Below are 24,927 nucleotides of genomic sequence, written 5' to 3' on the forward strand. Positions count from 1 at the left end.
CTAGTGGAAGGGGGAATGTAAGTGCAGAGGTGCCTATAGTCCTCGTGTGAGAAGGAAGCACCAATGAGTTTACATATTCTCTCTCCTAGCTGCAGCAATGCGGCAGCTAGTGGAAGGAGAAATGCAAAACCAAAGTGCCTATAGTCCTCGCACGAGAAGAAGGAACCTTCGCGTTCACATATTCCCCCTCCTAACTGCTCTACCGCCGCAGCTAGAAGAGGGGGAATCTAAACGCAGAGCCGCCTATAGACCTCACGCGAGAAGAAGGCACCTATGAGTTCACATATTCCCCCTCCTAAATTAGTATATGTTCCGTTGTATGACGGAACCCTTATAAATCAAGCAAGGAAAAATGTTGTCCTCGAGTCAAACATTATTGACCATCTACGTCCATCCCTGGGTAGAGGAAAATCGCCAGATGTGGATAACCCAGGGACCGAAGGCCCTAGGAAATAACGTATTTTGGACGAAGCAATCGAAATGCCAGAACACCCGTAGTAAACAATTTCGTTGAAAGCCATTTCCGTCTTCTATTCAAGTATTTCTTTTATGACCCACAGTTGGTCACCAAATGTCAATTCTAGCCGTTTTTTACGATATGCATGTTCCACCGAGAAGAGGCATTTTCCGGATCATTGTTTGCTATGGCTTATCCTTGGGACACTCGGATTACTTCGCGGGCGTCACCCGAGGGCACGAACACTACCTGCGGGTGACCCTTAGTTTGGGGCGGTCACCTTTCTAATTTTGTACTCCAATCAGTCAGGGCGACCGTTTCCCTCACTCCTCGCAAAAAATGAATAATCCACAAATCCGACTGTCCCAAACTTAGAACACACCCACACCGAACTTACCTCCGAGAAGACACAACACGCAACATTCATTCTTCCACCAACCCGAACACGGAATAGTCTACTCGCTAAAAATTATACTCTATATCGATGTGAAGTTGAATGTTCAAATATATTCCAAGTTAAAGAAAAGAAACTCAGCTTAGTATCCCTAGCATCTTGAAAAGTCGTAGGGAACCGCGAATATCAAATACGCGGAAAAACAGTATACATTATCATAAATTATTACAAGAATATTATAATTTATAATTCTTTGTTCCCCTTTCATCAATTATGTCAGAAAAGTACGTAAACCGCAAGCCATCCAAAACCGAAAAACAAGAATTAATGGAGAACAAATAAATAAATAAAAATAAATAATAATACCTTATACTTCTCCACGAGTTCGCACACCTTCTGCGGCTCGAAATCCGGCCCGATTATCTTCCTCGCGGAGGTAGAGAAGATCTTAAGGTTGCACAGAATGCCGCTGATCCAGCACAGGGTGCTGAACCACAACGGCGTCGCCATCACAGTTAGATGCACCGCTGCATTGTCTACCAAGTTCAAGAGGATCATTCTATGGGACAGCTCGACGCCCTTTGACAAACCGGTGGTGCCGGAAGAGACGAGTATCTGCGCCGTATCGCCGAGTTCGACGTTCTCGCAACGGAAACTCGTCACAGCGGATCGCGGGTGACCCTCCAGAACGTCCGCGAAAGACAGGGTGCCGACATAATCGCCGAACGTGACCACCTTCAGCTCGAAGCCTTCGATCCTCGCCGCGTCCAGCATAACCCCCGTCGATCTTTCGTTCGCGAAAACCACCCTCGGCTCCGTCAATCTCATGAAGTGGCGCGCCAGATCTGCGAACACGGGAACGGAAACAATTTTACGAATATATTTGCAACAAACAGGATCTTTGTGCAAAATGAAAATTGCTGTTGCACGGAGTTGCATCTTTGTTTGCTGTTTAGGTTATAACGTTCCTTTAGGTCGATATCAAATTCTATTAACCTGCATATAAATATAAAATACTATATAAAATATTATATACATAAATATTCTATAAAAATATATAATATAAATATAAAATATAAAATATAAAATATAAAATATAAAATATAAAATATAAAATATAAAATATAAAATATAAAATATAAAATATAAAATATAAAATATAAAATATAAAATATAAAATATAAAATATAAAATATAAAATATAAAATATAAAATATAAAATATAAAATATAAAATATAAAATATAAAATATAAAATATAAAATATAAAATATAAAATATAAAATATAAAATATAAAATATAAAATATAAAATATAAAATATAAAATATAAAATATAAAATATAAAATATAAAATATAAAATATAAAATATAAAATATAAAATATAAAATATAAAATATAAAATATAAAATATAAAATATAAAATATAAAATATAAAATATAAAATATAAAATATAAAATATAAAATATAAAATATAAAATATAAAATATAAAATATAAAATATAAGATATAAGATATAAGATATAAGATATAAGATATAAGATATAAAATATAAAATATAAAATATATGATATATAAATATAAGTATATAAAATATATGATATATAAATATAACTATATATAAAATATATGATATATAAATATAACTATATAAAATATATGATATATAAATATAACTATATAAAATATATGATATATAAATATAACTACATAAAATATATAATACATAAATACATAAAAATATATTTATAAAGACACAATAAAATAGTAGTAGTATAATATTAAATATTACATAGACAATAAATAGTATAAAGTTTACTCCTCTTCTAAGAAATTATTGCGATCGAGATGGTTCTAATTATCGTAATTATACAGAAAATGCTACGGCAAGCGGTTAATTTCAACGAAAACCTTGAATTCTCCTAAATATGAGATAATTTCAATAAATATATACATGGTGTCCCATAATAATGTAATCATCCAATGAAGAATGATTCCTAAAGTAATTTCAACTAACTTTTTCTTTTACAAAAATATTTGTAAAGATATTTTCAATCGGCGAGCGAGCGCGGCCAGCGATCCGCACTCGCGGCCAATGCCGCGTCGCGCCGGCCGTCTGACGCGGCGGCAGTGGTCGCGTGGGCGGGGCGCCTGCCGCGCTCGCCTCTCATTGGCCTCTCATTTTTCGTTAATAACTCGTAAACGAAGCCTCGTAGGACATTTTCGCTGAGGAAAAAGTTGTTCCAAATGACCTCAGGAATCATGTCTCTCAGGGTGTTAACACAATTATGAGATGAAAGAAGATAACCCTACAGATATTTCGATCGATCAGCTTTCTGTTCGAATGAACAATCAATTTCGAAGGGAAATTTAATAAAATTAATTTAATCTCGCGTAAGAAATAGAGAAGAAATTCAGCATTTTTTTAGTTCAAATGTTTCAAGAACGAGATGAAAATTTACGCGGAGATTCAGCGGTCCGATAATAATTTTCTGATAACGAATGAAGGGTTGTTCTTACTGGTATTCATCCCCGGATCCCAGGGGTTGAATATCACACCGATGAAAAGCGCGGCGATGCACGGAACTAAGCAGTCGGGATGGTTGTGCATGGAAATTGCGATGACGCCTCCCTTCTTGACGCCTTCTTTCCTCAACCAAAGGGCGCATCTCACTGCTCTATCCAGCAGCTGCTCGGATGTATTTTCTTCGTCCGTGGTAACGTCCACCTGTAACATCCGATCGTTCCTGTAACATCCGACAACGCTGACATAACACCGTAAAAAAAAGATTTCGAACGACCGAAACGCATACGTGTGTCGCGATGATTGCAGAGTAACGTTTCCAAAGAAAACCGCCGGTGTAAAAAATTCGTCGAGCTAAATTAGCATTACCTAACCCGTTCTGTTCGTGACTCGCTGTTTCCATCTGCCACGTCGGTCGCGTCGAAATGGCATAATCATTTCCCTAATCGAGTCTTGAATAATCATATCTCCTCTTCCCAAATTGTCCATAAAGATTAATAAAGATTTAATAATATATAATAATAATAATAATAATAATAATAATAATATAACAATAATACTAGTAATAATAATATATAATAATAATGTATAATAATAATAATAATAATAATATACAATATATAATAATTAATAAAGATATTAATACTACAATAGAACACACAGATTTTCGTCAGCGAAATCACTATCAAAAAAACTGGAGCAAATTGCACTTCCTATATTCAAATTTTGTTAAGTAATGCTACTTCGCTCGGCACATTATAAAATATTTTTCTTTTCGTCAACCTTTAACATCTGATTGCGCTTGAATATATGTATAATATACAATTTATTTTGATCTGTCTGTGAAATAAAAAAGATATCTTCTCAATTGAACTGAAGTGTAATCAGTGAACTGCTGATATCTGTGCAAAATAACGATCTTTCGAAAATAATTCTAAATAATTTGAAATTAAAATACGTCAACGTTCTCCGTTTCTTTGAATCGCCCACCATCACCATTTCCATCGTGAATGCATAAGATCTGCGGTCCGGTAATTAGTGTCCGTCAGCATTACGTGCAAAATGTTTGTGATCGACAAGATAGCTATGACGAATAGTTTTTTCCCTGTATCACCGGGACTCTGATGCAACTTATAATTTCCGTTGACCCTGGCATTGCTACGTAAGAACGTATTAATTTATTATGAATGGAGATTGCGTTACGAAAATCGTAGAAGTGTCGACGGAATTAATCAGCATAATAAATCGTTAATAAATCAATAATAAATCATTAATAAATAAATAACGAACCATTAATATGTCATTAATAAATCATTAATGTATCGTTAATAGGTCATTAATAAATCATTAATGAATCGTTAATAGATCACTAGTAAGTTATTAATAGATCATCAATACACCATTAATACATTATTGATAAATCATTAATAAATCGTTAATAAACCATTCATGGATCATTAATAGATAATAAATAAATCATTAATTAATTATTAATAGATCATTAATAAATCATTAATTAGTCACTACTAGATCATTAATGAATCATTAATAAAGCATTATTTGCTGAGTTTCCGTGGGATTAATTAAACCATTTCGTGACGATAGCATGATACGTTTGGTATTGGTCGCGTTGACGCTGTCCTCGGTCACTTTATACACTCGAATCGATGCGAACAATGCGAAGCTCTTGAATTAATGATACCATGATTATACCTGCGCAACTATACTCGGATTATTCTTCATCCGTTCGTACAAGTATTCTCCGCCGCTTTTGTACTTCAGATCAAACGGCCCCGTTCTTCCCTATCAGCACATTATCCACGATGGTGAATATCCGTTCCGACGATTGCACCTGCGACCGACAGTATAGTCAATGGTTATTCGGAACATCGCCACGTAAATCTAAACTGTATTGCACAAAATTGATTGCACAAAATTGTATTGTACAAAATTGAAGCACAAAACTAACTGCACAAAATTGTATTGTACAAAATTGAAGCACAAAACTAATTGCACAAAATTGATTGCACAAAATTGATTGCTCAAAATTGCATTGCACAAAATCGATGCACATAATTGACGTACAAGGTTGCTGCACAAAATTCTATCGTACGAAATTAATTACACAAAATTGTACTACACGCACTGACTTTAGTGCAAGCCTTAGGTCCGCTGGAGAAGGAAAATCCCTCTAAGTGAATTCAGACCCCTCTCTCTCCCTAAGTGAATCCGCACGCCTTCCTCCAAGCGAATTCAGACTGCTCTCTCTAAGTGAATCCAGACGCCTTCCTCTAAGTGAATTCAGACTCCTCTCTCTAAGTGAATTCAGACTCCTCGCTCTCTCTCTCTCTCTCTCTAAGTGAATCCGGGCGCCTTCCTCTAAGCGAATCCGGGGCTCGAGATTCGTTCAGAACGCGGCTCGAATATTTAGTTTCGCGCCGCAAGAACGGAAACAACTGAACTGATTCCATCATACGAATGCTGCCGGTCGCAGGAAATAGTTGATTGACAGCCTTCGAGCACCTGTTGCTCATCGAGTGTTTACAAACAACCAGTGTTTCGTTAATTTCGCTGTATCAATCCGCCTCGTGTGTATCAATTTACTTCAGTCCCTCCGCCGCCCCCTCCCCCTCCTCTACTATTGTTCGTAACTGTAACATTCATTTTTCGACGAGCATTTGAAATATTTCATCGTACGTGTTAGTATAATATCTGTTTTATTTGCAATCTAGAAAATAGTTTGTAGTTTATTTCTCTGCTTTAGAGATATTATATAATTATATCATGTATATATTATAGCTATTAATATAAATAATATGTGTGTTATTGTATGTAACTATATTATTAATATAATATCTCTGTTATTATAAGTAACTATATTATTAATATAATGTGTATGTGTTATTATAAATAACTATATTATTAATATAATATCTATATATATATATATATTCACCGACACAGCTTTTTCTCCGCCGTAAATGCGTAATAATTGCAGTCCAGAACTCGGTTCGTCGAGAATTGCCCGGAAATAGAAAACAGCTGCACGCGAGCGACACGATCAAACCAGGGCCGAACGATGATTCAATGTCAAACGTGATTCAATTGTTGCTCAAATTAAGATCTCTAGATTTTATTTATCAATTTTTTTCACGTCCATGTATATACACGATTTATTCGAATATACTTTCGTTTGCCTTCTTGCTCACATATTATTATATAATCATATTGATAATATTGATAATATTGATAATATTGATAATATTGATAATATTGATAATATTGACAATAGTGACATTATTGATAATATTGACGAGGTAATATTAGCAATATTAATAATATTGACAAGATAATATTAACAATATTGATAATATCGACAAGGTAATATCACACACAACAATATCAATAATATTGACAAGGTAATATCAACAATATTGATAATATTGACAAGGTAATATTAACAATATTGATAATATTGACAAGGTTATATTAACAATATTGATACTATTTACAATATTGATAATATCGATAATATTGATTTTTTTTTTTTAGTAGTATTGATAATATTTATAATATTAATAATATTAATAATACAAATAATAAAATAAATATTAATAATATTAGTAATATTTAATTGATGATCTGGACGATACGATTCGGCCTTAGTTTGAGATCACGTCGCATTATTTTTGTGTGAACAAAATCTGCAAGTTGTCCAAAAATTATGCTACTTCCGGGAAATGAGAGGTTCCTGAGATCATTCGAAGCAACTTTCTCCTTTACAAAAATTTGCTCCGAGGCATCGTTAACGAGTTATTAACGAAAAACAGTGACCAATGAGAGATCGTGCACGGCTGACGCCCTGTCCTCGCGACCACTGCTACCGCGTCAGACTCCCCGCCCTCGCGACCACTATCGCCGCGGCAGACGGCCGGCGCGACGCGGCATTGGCCGCGAGGGCGGGGCGCCGGCCGCGCTCGCTCTCCGATTGGTCGCTGTTTTTCGTTAATAACTCGTAAACGAAGCCGTGGATCGCATTTTCGCAAAGGAAAAAGTTGCTTCGAATGCCCTCAGGAACCTCCGATTTCCCGGAACTACCACAATTTTTGGACACCTTGCATATAGATCGCGTTCACACAAAAATAATGCGATTTCTACGGGAAGTGACAGGTACGCAAGATCATTTAGCAACGAACATTTTTTCGCGTGAATAAAAAAACGTGAAACAATAGCACGTGAGTATTTACTGAAGCGCCATCGACTTCGCCATGTTTTTCAACGCTATCCTCAATACTTTGCCCGAGGAAGTATGAGGAAGGCTCGGCAAGAACTTCACGCCGCCGCGTAATTTATAAGCATCGATGAAATTCTTCTCCACAATCGTCACTAATTCCTCCTCGGTCACCTGAAAATTAGGTTAATAATCGTCAGATCATTTTCTCCGCGACTTACTACGGAAAATAAAAGAAGATATCGAATGAACTTTCAAATTATACATACAGACAACAAATTAGTCTTTAACATTTAAAAAGAAGAACATTCAAGCCATTTAATTCAGTTGTAAAAAAAGTTATAATTAGCGTTTTCAATGATGTTATGTCAATATGTATAGATTTCGCCGGGGATAGTAAGTCGCAAAAACGCACTTCTTTGTTGGGCATTTTGCTGACGAAAGCAACGGGATGATCGTCGTCGGTAGGATGAGGTATACCGACGACTGCAGCTTCCATAACGGCTGGATGCGCTTGCAAGAGATCCTCGATCTCGGTCGGCGCTATTTGGTGTCCCCTGTATTTAATTATCTCCTTCAGTCTATCGACGATGAAGACCTCTCCATCCTCGTTGTAGTATGCCAGGTCGCCCGTGTGTATCCAACCTGGGAAATTATAACTCCATTATAATTTATTATATGTTATATTATATATAATACTTATTATAATAATTAAATTCAGTTTAGATAGAATAAAATCAATAAAAATAAAAATTATGATAATATATAATAATTGTATTGTATAATGATATGTAATAATTATATTATATAATAATATATAACAATTATATAATATAATAATATGTAATAATTATACTATATAATAATATATAATAGTTATATTATATAATAATATGTAATAACTATATTATACATATAATAATATATAATGGTTATATATATATTATATATTTAATAATCATATATAATTATATATATGTAATGTGTGGATAATTATGGAAGTCGAACACAATATGATTCTAAAATAAGAGAATCAAGAGTTAAATGTCCGTGCTTCTCTTTCTCTTCTCATTCTTCGACTCGTCGCGACTCTCTTTGCCTTCCTCCATTACTCCTGCGTCTGCGCACTCACTCACACACAACGCTTACATATATTAAATATTTAACAATTATATATAATTATATAAGTCATTGCATATCATAATTTTTAATTAGAAATTACAAAATTACTTTATACTAATAAAATTATATACTAACAACATAAAAACAACCGAAAAGCTTGAAACAATTCGAAGCCGTTCTTCGTCAATTTTTGTAACATGCCGGCGATTTGCACACGCGGTACTTAAACAAATATTTTTTAGGAACGATCGAATATCGCATTTTTCTACCCACCGTCTTCATCCAAGATCTCCATCGTAGCCGTCGGATTTTTATAATATCCGATCATCACGTTGGGCGTCTTTACGCAGAGCTCGCCCTGCAGATTCGGGCCCAGGCTTTCTCCTGTTTGCACATCCACGATTTTCAGCTCGCAGTTAGGAACCACAGTTCCACAAGAACCGCTGGCACCATTCGAGTTCTGAATCATGGCCAGTCCACCCAGCTCCGTCATACCTGAAATATATGTTTAATTACTGTATTTAATTTAAATTGTAATTACTATAATCAAGTGATGTTGCTGCGACTAAATAATTGCTGTATTTAACGCTGTATTTTAAAACGATTTTATATATTTTTAATCAAACGATTTCGCATTGATTGCGTTTTTTTTTAACGAAAATCCAAATATCATGTCACGTGGTTTCCGATTTGGAGATCTGTAATTTCATTTCTAATTCTTTCGTTAATTAATTCGACCGTTAAGTAATTCTTTCGTTACCTAACTTTATCGTTAATTCATTCAGTCGTTAACTAATTCGTTCGTTATCTAATTCTGTCGTTAATTAATTCGTTCGTTATCTAATTCTTTCAATTAATTCGTTCGTTATCTAATTCTTTCGTTAATTAATTCGTCCGTTACCTAATTCTTTCGTTAATTAATTCGTCCGTTATCTAATTCTTTCGTTAATTAATTCGTTCGTTATCTAATTCTTTCGTTAATTAATTCGTTCATTAACTAACTCTTTCGTTATTCAATACTTTCGTAAATTAATTCGTTCTCTAACTAATTCTTTCATTAGACGATTCTTTCCTTAACAAATAATATTGAAGGAAAATTTGCCACCAGTCGACTGCCACAAATATTTGTTTTTGTATAAATTTTTCTTCTGTTTTTTACGTTTTACGTGAGGTCTAATTATACGACTCGCTCTGTACGCCATTTGCAATACTTGCCGTAACATTGTATCACGCTCGTGTGCGGCAAATGCTTCTTCAGCGCGTCCTGCGATTCTTGTTTCAATGTGGCACCGCCGATCATGATCTGATCGAGGCTCGAGAGGTCGTAGCTCGGCAGATCCTTGTACCTGACAAATCGATTGCTCATGCTGGTGCTCAGCATCAGCCAGGTGATCTGCGGGACGACGATCGATCCATTCAGAAATCAGCTTTAAATATTAACTTTAAATATTAACTTAAAATAACTAACCTTAAGTTAACTTAACATAAAATAACTAACTTTAAGTTGACTTAACTTGAAATAACTAACTTTAAGTTAACTTAACTTGAAATAATTAACTTTAAGTTAACTTAACTTGAAATAATTATCATTAAGTTAACTTAACTTGAAATAATTAACATTAACTTAACTTAACTTGAAATAATTAACTTTAAGTTAACTTAACTTGATATAATTAACTTTAAGTTAACTTAAATTAACATAATAAATGTCGGATATTTAAGCGAACATATAAGACTGAATATCTTTGTTCAAAAGCTGTTTATTTAAACAAAATATGCTCCGTCCGCTTCAATACACTTTTCCCAACGAGATTTTAACGCACAGATGGCCGTCTTAAACAAATTCCGATCTTTCGAGACGATAAACTCTGATATGGAATTTTTCGGACTGTCTTCATTTTCGTACCGTTTAGCCCGGGAAAACTGTTCTAAATGTTTTAAAAAAATGAAAGTCGGTCAGCGAAAGATCCGGCAAATAAGCTGACTGCTGCAAAATTTCATATTTTAACTAATTCAATTGTCGCAATCGTTTTGCACGATGTATGCCGCCGAGCGTTGTGTAAGTACAGTAATGTCTCTCTAATTGACGTTCCGATTGTCCAAAAAAATGGACAATTTTTGGAAGAGCAGATACGATTATTCGAGCGAGAATTAGAGAGACATTACTGAGCGTCAATAAGGGAGACATTACAATATCAGGCCGATTAAAACAAGCGATGAGCGCATAATTTTCACTTTCTCACGCATCTTGTATTTCTTCGTTAAAACGCGACACTATGATGACAAACCTGCCAACTATAAACGAGCTTATGCCAAAAAGCTTATGCGAAAGCCCAACGAAAACAGGAAGTCGAATGTTCGCGCGTAAAGAAAAATCGGACATTTCGTATGCACCAGCCTAATAATAAACTAACTAACTAACTAACTAAAAAAAGGCGATTGTTTACGAACCGCGCGTACCTTGTATCTGACCAGGATCTCGCACAATTTCTGCGGATCGAATTCGGTCGCGACGATTTTCTTGGCGCCGGACGCGAGGCTCATGAAATTCAGGAAGCAGCCGGTGATCCAGAATATAGGGCTGAACCATAACGGCGTCATGTTACCGAACTCGAGGTCCTTGTTCTCCAGCAGCCTGAGCAGCATGTCGTGGGACATCTGCACGCCCTTCGGTAAGCCGGTGGTACCGGACGAGAACATGATCAGCGATGTGTCGCGGAGGTCGGTGACCTCCTCGTACCGGAAGCTCGCCACCTCGAAGTCGCTGTGACCTTGGAGGACGTCCGTGAAAGCCACAGTGCCGGGACAATCGCCGAACACGACCGTCTTCGTCTCGACGCCTTCAGCTTTCGCGGCTTCCAGCGCGACCCTCGCTGCCTGCTCGTTCGCGAAGATCACTTTTGGCTCTGTTAGGCTCATGAAATGCCGTGCGTGACCTGCCGGAGAGCAATAAATATATTATAGATATTATATTAAATATATATTGTGTGTTGTGTTAATGTGTTGTAATGATATAATAATATTTGTGATAAAGGGATGATGATATAATGATATGTGCTAGTATGTTTTATAATGTAATACACTATATATGTATATTATACATTATTATATGTTATAATATAATATATTGTATATATTATATTAAATGTATTGTGTATTACAGGTATATAATATATTATATATTATAATCAATATTAATATGTTATATTAAATATATAAAATAATATATGATATATTGTACATCTATAAAATATTATACAATACATTATATATTATAATGAATATTAATATTATAATATAATGCACACACATTGTATACATTATATATTATAGATATAAAATGTATTATATATTATAATGAATATTAATATGTTATATTAAATACTTTATATATAAATTTACGATCTCTATTATTTCTCATCTTTTTTCTTCGCTAATAACTCGCAACAAGTTTCGAGGCGCAAGTTTTTCCAGCGCAATTTTTTAATCGTAGCCTTGCCTGCATTCATTCCGGCATCCCAAGGATTCACAATAGCCCCGATAAAAACCGCGGCGACGCAGGGAACGAAGCTATCGAGATGATTGTGCGTCGCGACCGCGACGATGTCTCCCCTCTTCACGCCCTGTTTTCTCAGCCAAAGCGCGCATCTCACTGCTCGATCCAGCATCTCTCCGTAAGTGTCCTCTTCTCCTGTGCCGGCGTCCACCTAGAAATCGCAATGTTAATTCGACTAACGAAATTAGGGTCTAACGAGATACAGTAATGTTTATTTTTTTATCTTTATAGTTACAAATTGTCCACAATTATAAAAACGAGCAGCAAGGCTCGAATAATCGTATCTCCTCGTCCCAAATTGTCCAATTTAGTGAACAATCTGAGCGTCAGTAAGAGAGACATTACTGTACGCGGAACAACGTATAGTCCTCGCGCGACAACAAGGCGCCTTTGCGCTTATATTCCCCCCATCCCCGCATTTATTTAGCTGCCCCACTGCCGCGGCACTCGATCGCTATTGGCTGAGAACGGCGGCGAAGATCGTCGCCGGTCAATTCATATTATTCGGGAAGCGCGAAGAGATTCGATTATTTCATAATTTTTATTGTGCGCTGTAAACTTCGCGGCTTGGATTTTATAAATCTATGATAGCCATAACTCTCGTTCTACGAACGATTTATTTCTCTTCGCGGATTCTCTTCTCTTATACCGCAACAAGCGTCGATTAATCGGCTGTTATGTAACTTCCCATTAAAGACGACGGCAAGAAGCGACCATGGAGCTTCCTTTGGAAAATTTTACGGAGACGTCGAGGTTCTTCAATTAATTGAACAATGTTTCAGTAAATTACTGATGTCGGCGTTGTAGAAATAACGAGTCCAAGGCTTTCTGAAATGGAACATAGAGCAAACGAAGCAGAAAGATTCTAGAATGCAAACATTCGATTTGCTTTACCGTTTAAAAAGTCGCGTAAAAATTGTGTACAAGCCCCGTGAAAATAAGAATTCCGTAAAAATCGTGTACAAATCCTGTAAAAATAGGATAAAGATCCCGTAAGAATAGTGCAAAAATTCCATAAAAGTCGTGCAAAAATAGTGCTCATATCGTTTAGAAATATTGCAAAAGTCCTGTAAAAATCGTGCAAAAGCAATACATAAATCGAGTAAAAATCGTATAAAAATTCCGTAAAAATAGTGTAAAGATCTCGTAAAAATAATGCGAAAATCCCGTTAAGATCGTACAAAAATCGTGTAAAAATCGTATAAAAATCGTGCAAAGGTCCTGTAAAAATCCTGTAAAAATCGTACAGAGGTCCTGTAAAAATCCCGCAAAAAATCCTATAAAAACCCATAAAAATCATGCAAGGTCCCGCAAAAATCCCACAAAAATCCTACAATAATCCCGCAAAAATCCCACAACAATCCCGCAAAAATTCTCATTTCGGAAATGCAAGTTGCAACGTTCCTTGCTATTAGCATAGAGACAAGTGCAGCTCTAATTTATCTGCCAAGAGGAAGTTCTAAAATAGCATAGCATAGCATAGCATAGTACGTCAACGAATCGTGGGAGGCAGCAATAATGCGATCATCGATCGATTTCGTACCTGTACAACGCGGCTCCTATTCTTCTTCATCACGCCGTACAGCATCTGTGCACAGGATCTATGTTTCATCTCGTACGTCTTCTTTTCCCCTCGGAGCACATTCCCCGCGACGGTGAAAGTCGTCGTCGTAGACGAATTCTGCAGACTCGTCTGCGTGCAACAACGTCGTCAAACGTTAATTAAAAAAAAAACAAAAAACAACAACAGACTTACTTCGACGGAGAACACAACGCGATCATAGATGGAACAACGATGACTTACGTCGCTCGTCGTGTTCGCTGTCATGCTGATCTTCAAACGGGGAACAACCACTCGACTGACATTCACGCGACGTTGCTCGACCTCTCGGTTCCGCGGCGAGAACTGTTAGCCGGACGCGTCTTGGTCTTTTTGCGAGCCGGCAATGCTCCCTACTGAGACAATGCCGCGCATCGGATTGTTTGACAGAAGCGCGGCGAGTGCACAAGAGTGCACGCGAGCTGCGATCGCCGACATTCTGCCGATGCACGCGGCAAAATGTTGCATTAGACGGAAGAGGAACTGCGCCAATGCTGTCGGACGAAGAGACGGCATGCTTTCGAGTTAACGTAATTTTTAGTCGTTTAACAGTATTATTAATGTTATTATTCATTTATATTTATCATTGATAAATATCGTTATTAATATCAGTGCACAAGCGAAAGTGCAAGCGAAATAGAATCGCATTTCGCCGACCTAAATAATTTTATTCGGAAGAAACAAATTTTTATAGGAATGCGAAATTGCGACAAAATGGTAGCACATTTAATTATAGATTACGTATAGCAATAAAGGCGAGCAATAATTATCAATAATAAATATCATTCCTCAATCGAGGAATGATGTTTAATGCTTAATATTTTGTGGATCTAATCTCTTTGCATTTATTAACAGACATCGTTAACTTTGGCAAAGATTTATGGGTTTCTTTTTAAATACTTTTTTTGCTCTAATTGCTACCACTTTTCTTGAATAGATTTCTTTTTTTTGCATTCGGCTATGTTTTGAAATTGCCTGCCATTTGCATGATATGAAAAATTTCGTTGCGACGAATAAAATATTTTATTATTTTATATACATATAATTATATATAAAATAATATTTTATATACATAAAGTATCAATTTAAAGTACTATTACATATATACAATAGTATTTTCTAATTATTTATATATATGTAATATTATATATATATTATATTATTAATACATTATGTATATGTATTATATTATATTAGTATATTATATGTAATATTACTATATCTATTATATTATTAATATATCACATATAATAATTATATATATATACAATAATATTACATACATATAAATAATTAGAAAATACTATTACACACAATAGTACTTTAAATTATATTTGTATTATATATATTGTATTATATTTAAATAACATACTATTATATAAAATACTATTTAACCCAGTTCAGTGCTTATTCCTCGATTTTTATGTCATCAATTCGCGAAAAATATGACAAAAAAAAAGAATTTTCGGACAACGAGTGGCAACAATATCGATCGCCCACGTTAAATTCGTATTTCAAAAATAACAAGATCAATCGACTTAATTAATTGATGATTAATAACTGCACGCGCACACGCAATTGTCTAACGTTTCGATGGATTTTTTGAAGGGAGGAACCAATCGGGACAAGGATCAGCGACGACGCTTGCGATGATTCAAATTCCATTGCGATACGTAAACTAGTTCATGATCGGTTCACTTTCGAAACGGAATCCAATTGTTTCGATAAGCCCGCATGACTCGCGGCAATGAAAACACTGGGGTGATACACGTAATCTCTGCGCCCGCTTTATCGAACGAACGGCTCCTCTATTGACACGTTCGCTCGTCGCCCGACGGCCTAGCGACTTTCTATCTGCGCAAATCCTACGTAAACAATTTAAAGATCGATAACACTGTTTAAAGTTGGAGAATCGATCGTTCGGTTTCTAGAAACATGGATTTTTTATTTGATTTCTAGAACGGAACCGGACTTTGTCCGCTCGTTCGTCACTCTCTTGCAGTAATAATTCGTAAACAAAACCGTGAATCGCCTCAGAAACCCGCCATTTTCGGATCGCGAGACACTTTTCGGACACCCTGTATATCGATCTAAATGCGTTATAATTAACGGAGACTGCCGAACGTCCGAACACAGCGAGAAATACAGCAAATTTTCTCCGATTGTCACTATTATTTCTAATAAATATTTAGAAATATAATACTAATTTATTTATTAGAGAAACGAATCCGACCGGATTGTTACAACAATCAAGACTATTTCTGGATCACTTCGCGCGATCATCAGTTTCTTTTCGCAGCCTGACGGCTCTCCGTTCCTCCAACTGCTTCCGCAGGGCATCGACTTCCGGCGAAGCGACTGCTGCCTGTTGCAGTGGTTTGGACGGGGCGAGGTTGTTTCGCCTGGAAAACGAATAGAAATTAAATTCTTTAGAATATGATATTTCAATTCTTTAAAATATGATATCTAAGTTCTTTACAATATGATATTTTAATTCTCTAGAATATTGCATTTGAATTCGACGCAGAGAATTAGTCCTAGTAGCTTTTTTATTTTCGACACCGTCGCTGCCGTAAATTGCAGTAAATTCTGTCTAATTGACGCTCGAATTGTCCACGAAAATGGACGATTCGGGAAGAGGAGGCACGATTATTCGAAGTCTTGCGGCTCGTTTTTGTAATCGTTGACGATCTAAATAACTAAATACCGAGACAAGGCCTAAGTAGAATCGTTAACAATTGAAATAGTTACAAAAATATTTAAACGATACATTTTTATACTTCGTCTTTGTTTTCATTGCGAACATTTCAAAAATTACAACTTGCGCTGAGAATAGAATGTAATTTAAGCTGTCAGATTTATTTGCATACATCTCGGTAATCTCGATAATTTTCGCATTTCTCACCGATTAGGAACAATTATTAGCAGAAGACTAACTTGCTGACTTTGTAATCCTCCAGCGCCTTTCGAGTATCCTTAATCATAGTCTTCTGCCTCTCGCGTTCCCGACTCACGATGCATTTCCGATTCTCGATTTCCTCGTTCAGTTTCATTTTCATCCAAAACAATCTCTCCTTCAACTGTACAATAATAACAATAATAATAATTTTTCTTTATTTTTTGGATCTTATCCATTAAAAATCCCCCACCCCCTACCGCTTTAAACAGCATTATTCCACCCCAGAACTGTTTTATCCATTACATCAATAATAGTAAAAAGAAGAAGAAAATAATGAAAATAATACAAATAATAGTAATAATAATAATAAAAATAAGAAGAAGAAGAAAAAGAAGAAGGAGAAAAAGAAAATAACACAAATAATAAAAAAAATTATAATAATAATAGTAATAATAATAATAATGATAAGAAGGAGAAGAAGAAAATAATAATAATAATAATAATAATAATAATGATAAGTAACAGATTGAGAAGAAAATGTTTCTTCGCGGATTAAGAAAAATCGGTTAGACCTCTGCCAGGGACATTTCGCAGAGCAGACCCAAGCCACTGGATTCCGTCGGGTCGAAGTCCTTGTAGGGCAAGGTTCGCAATGACTGTATAGTTTTTATTTCCTGAATGAGTCTGATCTTTTTCTGTATCTCCTCTTCCCTCTGTTTCGCCAGCTGAGCCTTCAATTGCCGGGATTCTTCGGAAACCTCGGCGGCTAATTAATAAATACACAATCCGTTCACATTTGATTTCTCAAAAACTGAACAACCGGATACAATCCGTTTTGAACAGGGACTTTGATGAAACTGAACTACAATTTCTCGTATTACCGTGACGTATATCTTAACGTTGTTGTCGAACTGCGTATTTTAACGCAGAAAATGTCGCAGAAAATATCGTCGAAAATTTCGCAAAAAAGGAGAAGTTTCTCGTTTCTCCTGCATTTATCGTAAATGCATCAAATTCGAATGAACCGAGAATTCATATATTGTATATAATAATTCCCCAATTACGGAGAATATAGAAAAATAATATATATTATATATAATACATATATAATATATGTAATACATATAATATATATGTATATTATAAGAAGAAGAATATAGAATAATTCCCACAATTTTATAGTTTACATGTGAATAAACGTTTCAACGCTTGCGAAAGTTTTTTTAAAATTATTATAATAAATAATAACACACCTTTCTGTCGTTTCTCGTCGATCATAGCGTTGAAAGCGTCCCGGGAATTTTGTTCGACTATGCGACAACGTTCGACAACTTCAGCCATTTCCTTGTTATGTTTCTCTTTCCATTTCTCCAGCTTCTCCGACAATTCTTGTTTCTGCGAGCGATTCGTGAAAATCCCAATTTAAATCTCAATTCTTTAGAATATGATATTTCAATTCTTTAGAATATGATATTTCAATTTTTTAGAATATGATCATTCATTTCTATAGGATATGTTATTTCAATTCCTTAGAATATGATAACTCAATTCTTTACAATACGATATTTCAATTCTTTAGAATATAATATCTCAATTCTTTATAATATGATATTTCAATTCTTTAGAATATGATATCACAATTCTTTACAATATGATACATCAATTCTTTAGAATATGATATCTGAATTCTTTACAATATGATATTTCAATTCTTTAGAATATGATATTACAATTCTTTAGAATATGATACTTCAATTCTTTAGAATATGATATCTCAATTCTTTATAATATGATATTTCAATTCTTCAGAATTGCGGTTCTTCATGCAAAATAGAACTGATCTCAATCAATTTCAATAAATATGGATCCAATAAAAATTTCTTTCTTTCTTCCAACAATCTCAGCAAATTGAAAACAATAAGTAGACGTCCCTAAATTCTCATAATATTTTCATTATTTTAAATTTCATATATTTTCACCACTAAATAATACATAAATACAACAAAAAAAATACTATAATATATACTCAAATTATATACTATAATACTATAATATTTATAAAATCGGAAGCAACGGACGGAGAATTCCATTCGACAATGCGACCATTGCGAGCAACGTGACGGCAACGGTTTGTTAGCAACGTTTACACGTAAAGGCCAAGCAAAATAGGCATACAACCTCTTTCCGCACACATTCCGCTTGCTGTTTACAGCCGTTCAACAAAGATTGTTTCGCGATAAATGCGCCCTCGCGGCTTATCAGGGCCAACAGATGTTTCTCTTCCACTTTCGACAATTCGATCAGTTTCTTTCGTTCGCGTTCTTCTTCTTCCAGCCGGACGATCGAAGATGGATCGAATCCTCCTTCCGCCAACATTTTTAATCTGCGCGATTCAGTGGGAATACATGGACAAAATTAAACGATATTCGGTGATAAATATTCAAGAGTTATAATTTTATAATATTCATTAATATTATATTATTATATTATTATATATAATATAATATTATATAGTATATATAAATTATATAATATTATATAGTATATATACATACATAAATTATATAATGTTCGTAATTCTTGCAACGATAAAAAGGTATAATAGAAATCGGTACGGAATAAAAGCTGAGATCTATGCTTACACGATTCTTACACGATTTTGCACACTGGAAAATTATAAAACGTAACAGGTTTTTTGAATTAATTACTTTTTTATTTCCTTTTCCTCGTCGGTGATCACGCGAGCACATTCCCTCAGTATGGAAGCTGTCGTTTGTTTAACCTCGACCGACTGTTAAACAAATATGGTCAAATTGGTAATATTAATATATGGTAATATTAATACATATTAATAATTAATAATTCGGATGAAAAGATATTTGTCGCGTTCATTACGGTTAAGTAAACATTTGTTTGGACAGTAAAGTATTGTCGAAATAACATAAACGCCGAATTATCGTGGAAATAATTGAGAAAATAAATTATTGGTGAAATAATTGAAACGCCGAATTATTGTTGAATTAATTAAGACACTGAATTATTGACGAAATAATTGAAACGCTGAATTATTGACGAAATAATTGAAACACTGAATTATTGATGAAATAATTGGAACAGTAAATTATTGTCGAAATAATTGAACGATTGAATTATTGACGAAATAATTGAAACACTGAATTATTGACGAAATAATTGAAACACTGAATTATTGTCGGAATAATTGAACGTTGAATTATTGACGAAATGATTGAAACACTGAATTATCGTCGAAATAAATAAAACAGCGAATTATCGTCGAAAGAATTGAACGCTTAATTATTGTCGAAATAATTGAAATACTGAATTATTGTTGAACTAAGTGAAACGCCGAATTATTGTCGAAATAATTGAAACGCTGAATAATTGTTGAACTAATTAAAACACTGAATTATCATCGAAATAATTGAAAGATTGAATTATTGACGAAATAATTGAAACATTGAATTATCGTCGAAATAATTGAAACACCGAAGTACAGTCGCAACAATGAAATGAAAATTACTTCGGAACATACCTTGAACGTCGGAACTGGTTTCCTGAGGGATACCGGTCTCATTTTCTCTTGCAGCTTCGTCTCCGTCGATCGTTTCTCGCGCAGCAATAATTTCGGGGCGTTCATGTTCGCGTCGTTCAGCAATCGAATCGCGTGCGATTTGTTCGCCGCTCGCAACGTCGCCAATCTCTTTTCCGTCGACGGCTTCGCGTAATTCGTTCTGGGAACATCCCGCGCGAATCTCTGCACCGCCAAATCCTATCCGGCACACAAGGAATCTTCAAAAAGAGAGACCTTAAATTTTCGTCAATTTAAGAACACGCATTCCTTCGCCGCCGAATTAAACGATGCATAGTGAACATATTCGATCGACGTTAGTTCGTTCGAACGATTTATGTATGTACATATGTTCGGTCATCAGATCCATAGGGATCAGAGGGATCATTAACTTTTAATCGAGATGTATACAAACAGAATTATCAGCGGACTACAATGATCTACAATCTCTTATTTTCATTGTAAATGTTCATTGATGTACAATTCGAAGTACGTTAGTCGAAGAATTATTTATATATAGAATTATTTAATTTATAAATAATAATTTAATATAATATATATTATTATATTTATTATATAATTATTTATTATTATTATTAATTATTTCGATATATACATATATAACTTAATTTCTGTTTTACAAATTAAATTCTGCAGTTTAACCCTTTGCACTCGAGTGGTGGCTCTGAGGCACCACTAAAATTTGTTATATCACCGTTTAAGATAATTTTGATATCAACAAAGTTTAAATTTAAAAAATTGTTAAGAGCGTAACTGTTGTGCGAGTCCCAAGAGTCAATTTCATACGCATAAAATATACATTTTGTCATATAAAGTAGAAATATTATAAGTTAGAAAAATGATTTTATATTTTCAGTTAAAACAGCTTCGGGTGCAAAGGGTTAATGTAGACCGTCATCAGTTTATGTGTTAATTTATTTATGCGTTTATTTTTCTGTGTTTGATTTCTCGGATCGCAAGATCGGAAAACGGCTTACTTCCGGCGTGCCAGGAGGCGGCCCCGCGGCTCGTTTCGGATGATTCAAGACATTCATGAAAACAGGAATCGTAACCCTTTTCTTCCGATGTTTTCCGGTTTCGATCGCCCCTTTCAGATTCTTATGAAGCTTCTGTGAACGATCAATTCCAAGGACGATTGATAATTAGTCAGAGGGTTCGCCGAAAAATTTAAGATAACTTAGCAGATGTCTTTTGATGGCGATAATACAACGTTTCGAAAAATTATGTCAACATTAAACAGTAAATTAAAGAATAAAGAAATTAAAGAATTAACACGTTACGCGCCACGCCGGTCCCTAGGGACCGGCGCTAGACTTTCCATTCAGGCCACGCCGGTTCCTGCGGACCAGCGACAGATTTTTCGTTCTTCTATCGCGGCGCGTGTGTCGGTCCTTGCGTATTTGTGAGACTGAACATTTAAATTATGCGATATCGGTTTTTGTTTGGTCAATGCTTCAAGGAATAGAATAGAATACTTATTTATACGCCTCGAAGCATTCATTGATTGCTTTTTTATCTTCTACCAAGGAGAAGGGACTATAAGGATATAAACAAAGTATATACATAGTATTTATTACGATCAGAAAATGACAGGCTCTCGAGTACAGTTTATCTGCAAGTGGAAAGATAAACATACGAAGACAAGCTCCGGTCCTCAACCCGGGTTACGTTACCCGTTATCTGTTTATACTCTGGCTCGCCTATCGGCGCGCTGCCCGGTAGGGCCCGCCTGACGGCTAACTGTGGCTTCAACGGAAAGGCGCAAAAATTCGGCGTGGCGCTTAACGTGTTAAGAAATTAAAGAATTAAAAAGTTAAAGAATTAAGAAGTTAAAGAATTAAGAAATTAAAGAATTAAGAAATTATAGAATTAAGAAATTAAAGAATTAAGAAAGTTAAAGATTTAAGAAATTAAAGAATTAAGAAGTTAAAGAATTAAGAAATTAACAAATTAAGAAATTAAAGAATTAAGAAGTTAAAGAATTAAGAAATTAACAAATTAAGAAATTAAAGAATTGAGAAGTTAAAGAATTAAGAAATTACAAAATTAAAAAATTAAAAAAGTAGAAGGTTAAGAAATTGAAGAATTACAAAATTGAAGAATTACAAAATTAAAGAAATAAGAAACCAAGCGAAAAATTCGGAAAGCACAACCTCCAAGCACGGCGTCGCTTCCAACAACGGCAAGATCAGCCTCTGCTCCACGAAATCTTCGTCGAAATCGAAACAACCGATTCTGTGAAAGACACTCGGCGTTTCCGAGTGAAGGAGATACGAGACCATGAAGAACACCTTTCTGAATTTGAAGTAATCGAAACACTCGACGGAGTCCTCGAAGTACAGATTGCACACTTGGTACGCTAGGATGTACAGGAACACTGGCAAAAGTAATGCGATAAAATAAAAATAAGAGAGTTAAGAAATTGTGTACGAATAATGCGATAAAATCAAAATAAAAGAGTTTAAAAAAATTATGCAAAAAAGCGAAGCAATAAAATCGAAATAAAAGAGTTAAAAAGGTGTGCAAAAGTAATACGATAAAATCAAAATGAAAAAGTCAAAAAATTATGCGAAAGTAAAGAGATAAAATCAAAATAAAGACTTCGAATGAATCATACAAGACGAAAAACATGAAATCAAAATTAATTAAAAAATTGTACAAAAAAAGAATGAATATTCTCATTGAACTAATGTTTATGGGTACATTCAAAATGTTTCGAAATCATGTAAAATCGCGTACCCATGGTTTCGGCCAACGTGTCGGAATGCCGACGACGTTTCTTCAAAAAGTGTCTGCTCACACCTTCCAGAAAGTGTTCGTAACGTGCGATGTTCATGAACAATTCAATGGTGACGTCCTGAATCGGAACCGGCAAACTCTGCGAAGACGGGACATTTTTATTTCTAATCTTTTGCCACGATTCGGAGGCAATTCGGAGGCCACATGAGGCGATTCGAAGGCAATTCGTGGCCACGTGAGGCGATTCGAAGGCAATTCGGAGCCACGTGACACGATTTAAAGGCCACGTGACACAATTCGAATGCAATTCGAGGTCACGTGACACAATTCCAAGGCAATTCGGAGGTTACATGCCACAATTCGAAGGCAATTCGAAGCAATTTCGTATCGCCTTCCAGGAATTAGCGCGGACCCTTATCATAGACGTAGCAATAAATTGCATAGGCGTAGCACTAGCGCAGGAAAATTCACAGTTAACCAAAAATTTGGCATTTCCGCGAGAAATTACTGTATTCATAAATTATTATTGTTCGATTTGACGGCTTCTCTGTTAAACAGCATCGTTAACCTTAAACTGTTCCGGATGGCTGCAACAATCTCGAACTAAATTGAAATTCGTCGAACACTTTTCGGCCGGCTTCTCCGCAGCGAACAACACGATGCAAAACTCATCCGGGCTAAATTCGTGCTTGGTTCGTTCGTACGCGTCTACCATCTTTATCAGCGGAACTATAATGTTCACCTGGAAGACGTTCGTCTTTTCGAGCTGAAAATAATTTCGCGATCAGCGCGATGTTCCGACATTTTCAAACGGCGGTTCTCACCGTCGCCCTCGCGCAATCCATTTCTCGCGTGAAATCGAGCGATTATGATCGCAATTTTTTGGTAGAAATAATTCGCCACTTTGTTGCGACGCGTTTGAACCGCGTCGATCTTGCGGAGACATCGATCGGCACGTTGGCCGCTTGGCCGATGACTTCAGAATGTTTGCCACGGCTTCGACAATATTTAAACTGTTCGATTGCAAACGATATTATTTTTAACCTGTTTTTTTTCAAATCCCAATTAAATGGAGAAACGTTTATTTGAAGTATTTCGATTTTGCGCTCGACGTTGTGCTCGAATTTCAACGAAAAAATGAATAAAAACGTACTGGTTACACGAAAATTATCACAAATTTATCACATAAAAATCAATTCAAATGTATCGCATAAAAATGAATAAAAATGTGTCACATAAAAAAATTAACAAAAATGTATCGCACAAAAATGAATAAAAATGTATCCCATAAAAATTAATCGAATTATGTCGCATAAAAATGAATAAAAATGTATCCCATATAAATTAATTGAAACGTATCGCATAAAAATGAACAAAAACGTATCCTTATATTATATGTATAATATAATAAGAAAGTATTATACATATGAAATTTAGTGAAGATGAATTTGTTGAAAAATTCCTGCTATCTTTAATCAATAAAATGAAGCGATCGCTAAAGTTGTTTTTCTAACGTTAAGGATTTTACACGAATTGTACGCGATCAATTTTCAGCGTATAAAATCGCACAAATCCTGAAGCTCCATCGAACTTCTTGTTCAATATTCTTGTTGAACAAAACAGCGGTTCACGTTTAACGAACCGTTCACATTTAGAATCAATATACATATAGTAATTGTGTATACAGTACTATAAATATTACCATATATACTATATATATTACTACAAATATTATCATACATACTATATATACTATGTGTACTATATACTATATATGTATACTATATAGTATATA

The 24,927-nt window shown here is 35.0% G+C and overlaps 3 protein-coding genes across 10 annotated transcripts in view; all 3 read right to left on the reverse strand.

The window, feature by feature from the left end:
- Window positions 1-24,927, reverse strand: part of LOC117221566 (cilia- and flagella-associated protein 99-like) — a 35,232-nt gene extending 10,305 nt beyond the window's left edge. The window contains exons 1-10 of one of the 5 annotated variants that reach the window (XM_076518453.1): window positions 23,133-24,927; window positions 22,547-22,770; window positions 21,371-21,502; window positions 20,337-20,573; window positions 19,492-19,574; window positions 18,962-19,166; window positions 18,037-18,178; window positions 17,356-17,549; window positions 16,822-16,964; window positions 16,080-16,286 (exon numbers count right to left, since the gene is read on the reverse strand). In XM_076518453.1, coding sequence (XP_076374568.1) covers window positions 16,151-16,286; window positions 16,822-16,964; window positions 17,356-17,549; window positions 18,037-18,178; window positions 18,962-19,166; window positions 19,492-19,574; window positions 20,337-20,573; window positions 21,371-21,502; window positions 22,547-22,770; window positions 23,133-23,229 — 1,593 coding nt within the window. In that variant the 5' untranslated portion in view covers window positions 23,230-24,927 and the 3' untranslated portion in view covers window positions 16,080-16,150. Of the gene's footprint in view, window positions 1-16,079; window positions 16,287-16,789; window positions 16,965-17,355; window positions 17,550-18,036; window positions 18,179-18,961; window positions 19,167-19,491; window positions 19,575-20,336; window positions 20,574-21,370; window positions 21,503-22,546; window positions 22,771-23,132 lie in introns of those variants that run through there. The other 4 variants (XM_076518456.1, XM_076518460.1, XM_076518466.1 and 1 more) reach the window with 4 other exon arrangements.
- LOC143258779 (uncharacterized) lies at window positions 321-5,539 on the reverse strand. 2 transcript variants are annotated; one of them, XM_076518468.1, is made up of 5 exons: window positions 5,522-5,539; window positions 5,089-5,227; window positions 3,372-3,579; window positions 1,218-1,696; window positions 359-445 (listed from the first exon to the last, which is right to left on the reverse strand). In XM_076518468.1, exons 2-5 carry the CDS (start codon window positions 5,116-5,118, stop codon window positions 374-376), a joined length of 789 nt encoding a protein of 262 aa, XP_076374583.1. In that variant the 5' UTR covers window positions 5,119-5,227; window positions 5,522-5,539; the 3' UTR covers window positions 359-373. The 2 variants fall into 2 exon arrangements, with proteins under 2 accessions (XP_076374586.1, XP_076374583.1); XM_076518471.1 differs by lacking the exons at window positions 5,089-5,227; window positions 5,522-5,539 and adding an exon at window positions 3,745-3,935 and having other exon boundaries at window positions 321-445.
- Window positions 6,076-14,276, reverse strand: LOC143258774 (luciferin 4-monooxygenase-like). Of its 3 annotated transcripts, none has more exons than XM_076518420.1 (8): window positions 14,041-14,276; window positions 13,828-13,977; window positions 12,228-12,435; window positions 11,189-11,664; window positions 9,944-10,121; window positions 9,002-9,223; window positions 8,022-8,251; window positions 6,076-7,780 (listed from the first exon to the last, which is right to left on the reverse strand). In XM_076518420.1, the coding sequence occupies exons 1-8, from the start codon at window positions 14,110-14,112 to the stop codon at window positions 7,619-7,621; spliced, it is 1,698 nt and encodes a 565-aa protein (XP_076374535.1). In that variant the 5' UTR covers window positions 14,113-14,276; the 3' UTR covers window positions 6,076-7,618. The 3 variants fall into 3 exon arrangements, with proteins under 3 accessions (XP_076374535.1, XP_076374538.1, XP_076374539.1); XM_076518423.1 differs by having other exon boundaries at window positions 14,089-14,275; XM_076518424.1 differs by lacking the exons at window positions 13,828-13,977; window positions 14,041-14,276 and adding an exon at window positions 12,520-12,677.

This window comes from Megalopta genalis, chromosome 1, assembly GCF_051020955.1.
Source record: "Megalopta genalis isolate 19385.01 chromosome 1, iyMegGena1_principal, whole genome shotgun sequence".
Classification (NCBI taxonomy): domain Eukaryota; kingdom Metazoa; phylum Arthropoda; class Insecta; order Hymenoptera; family Halictidae; genus Megalopta; species Megalopta genalis.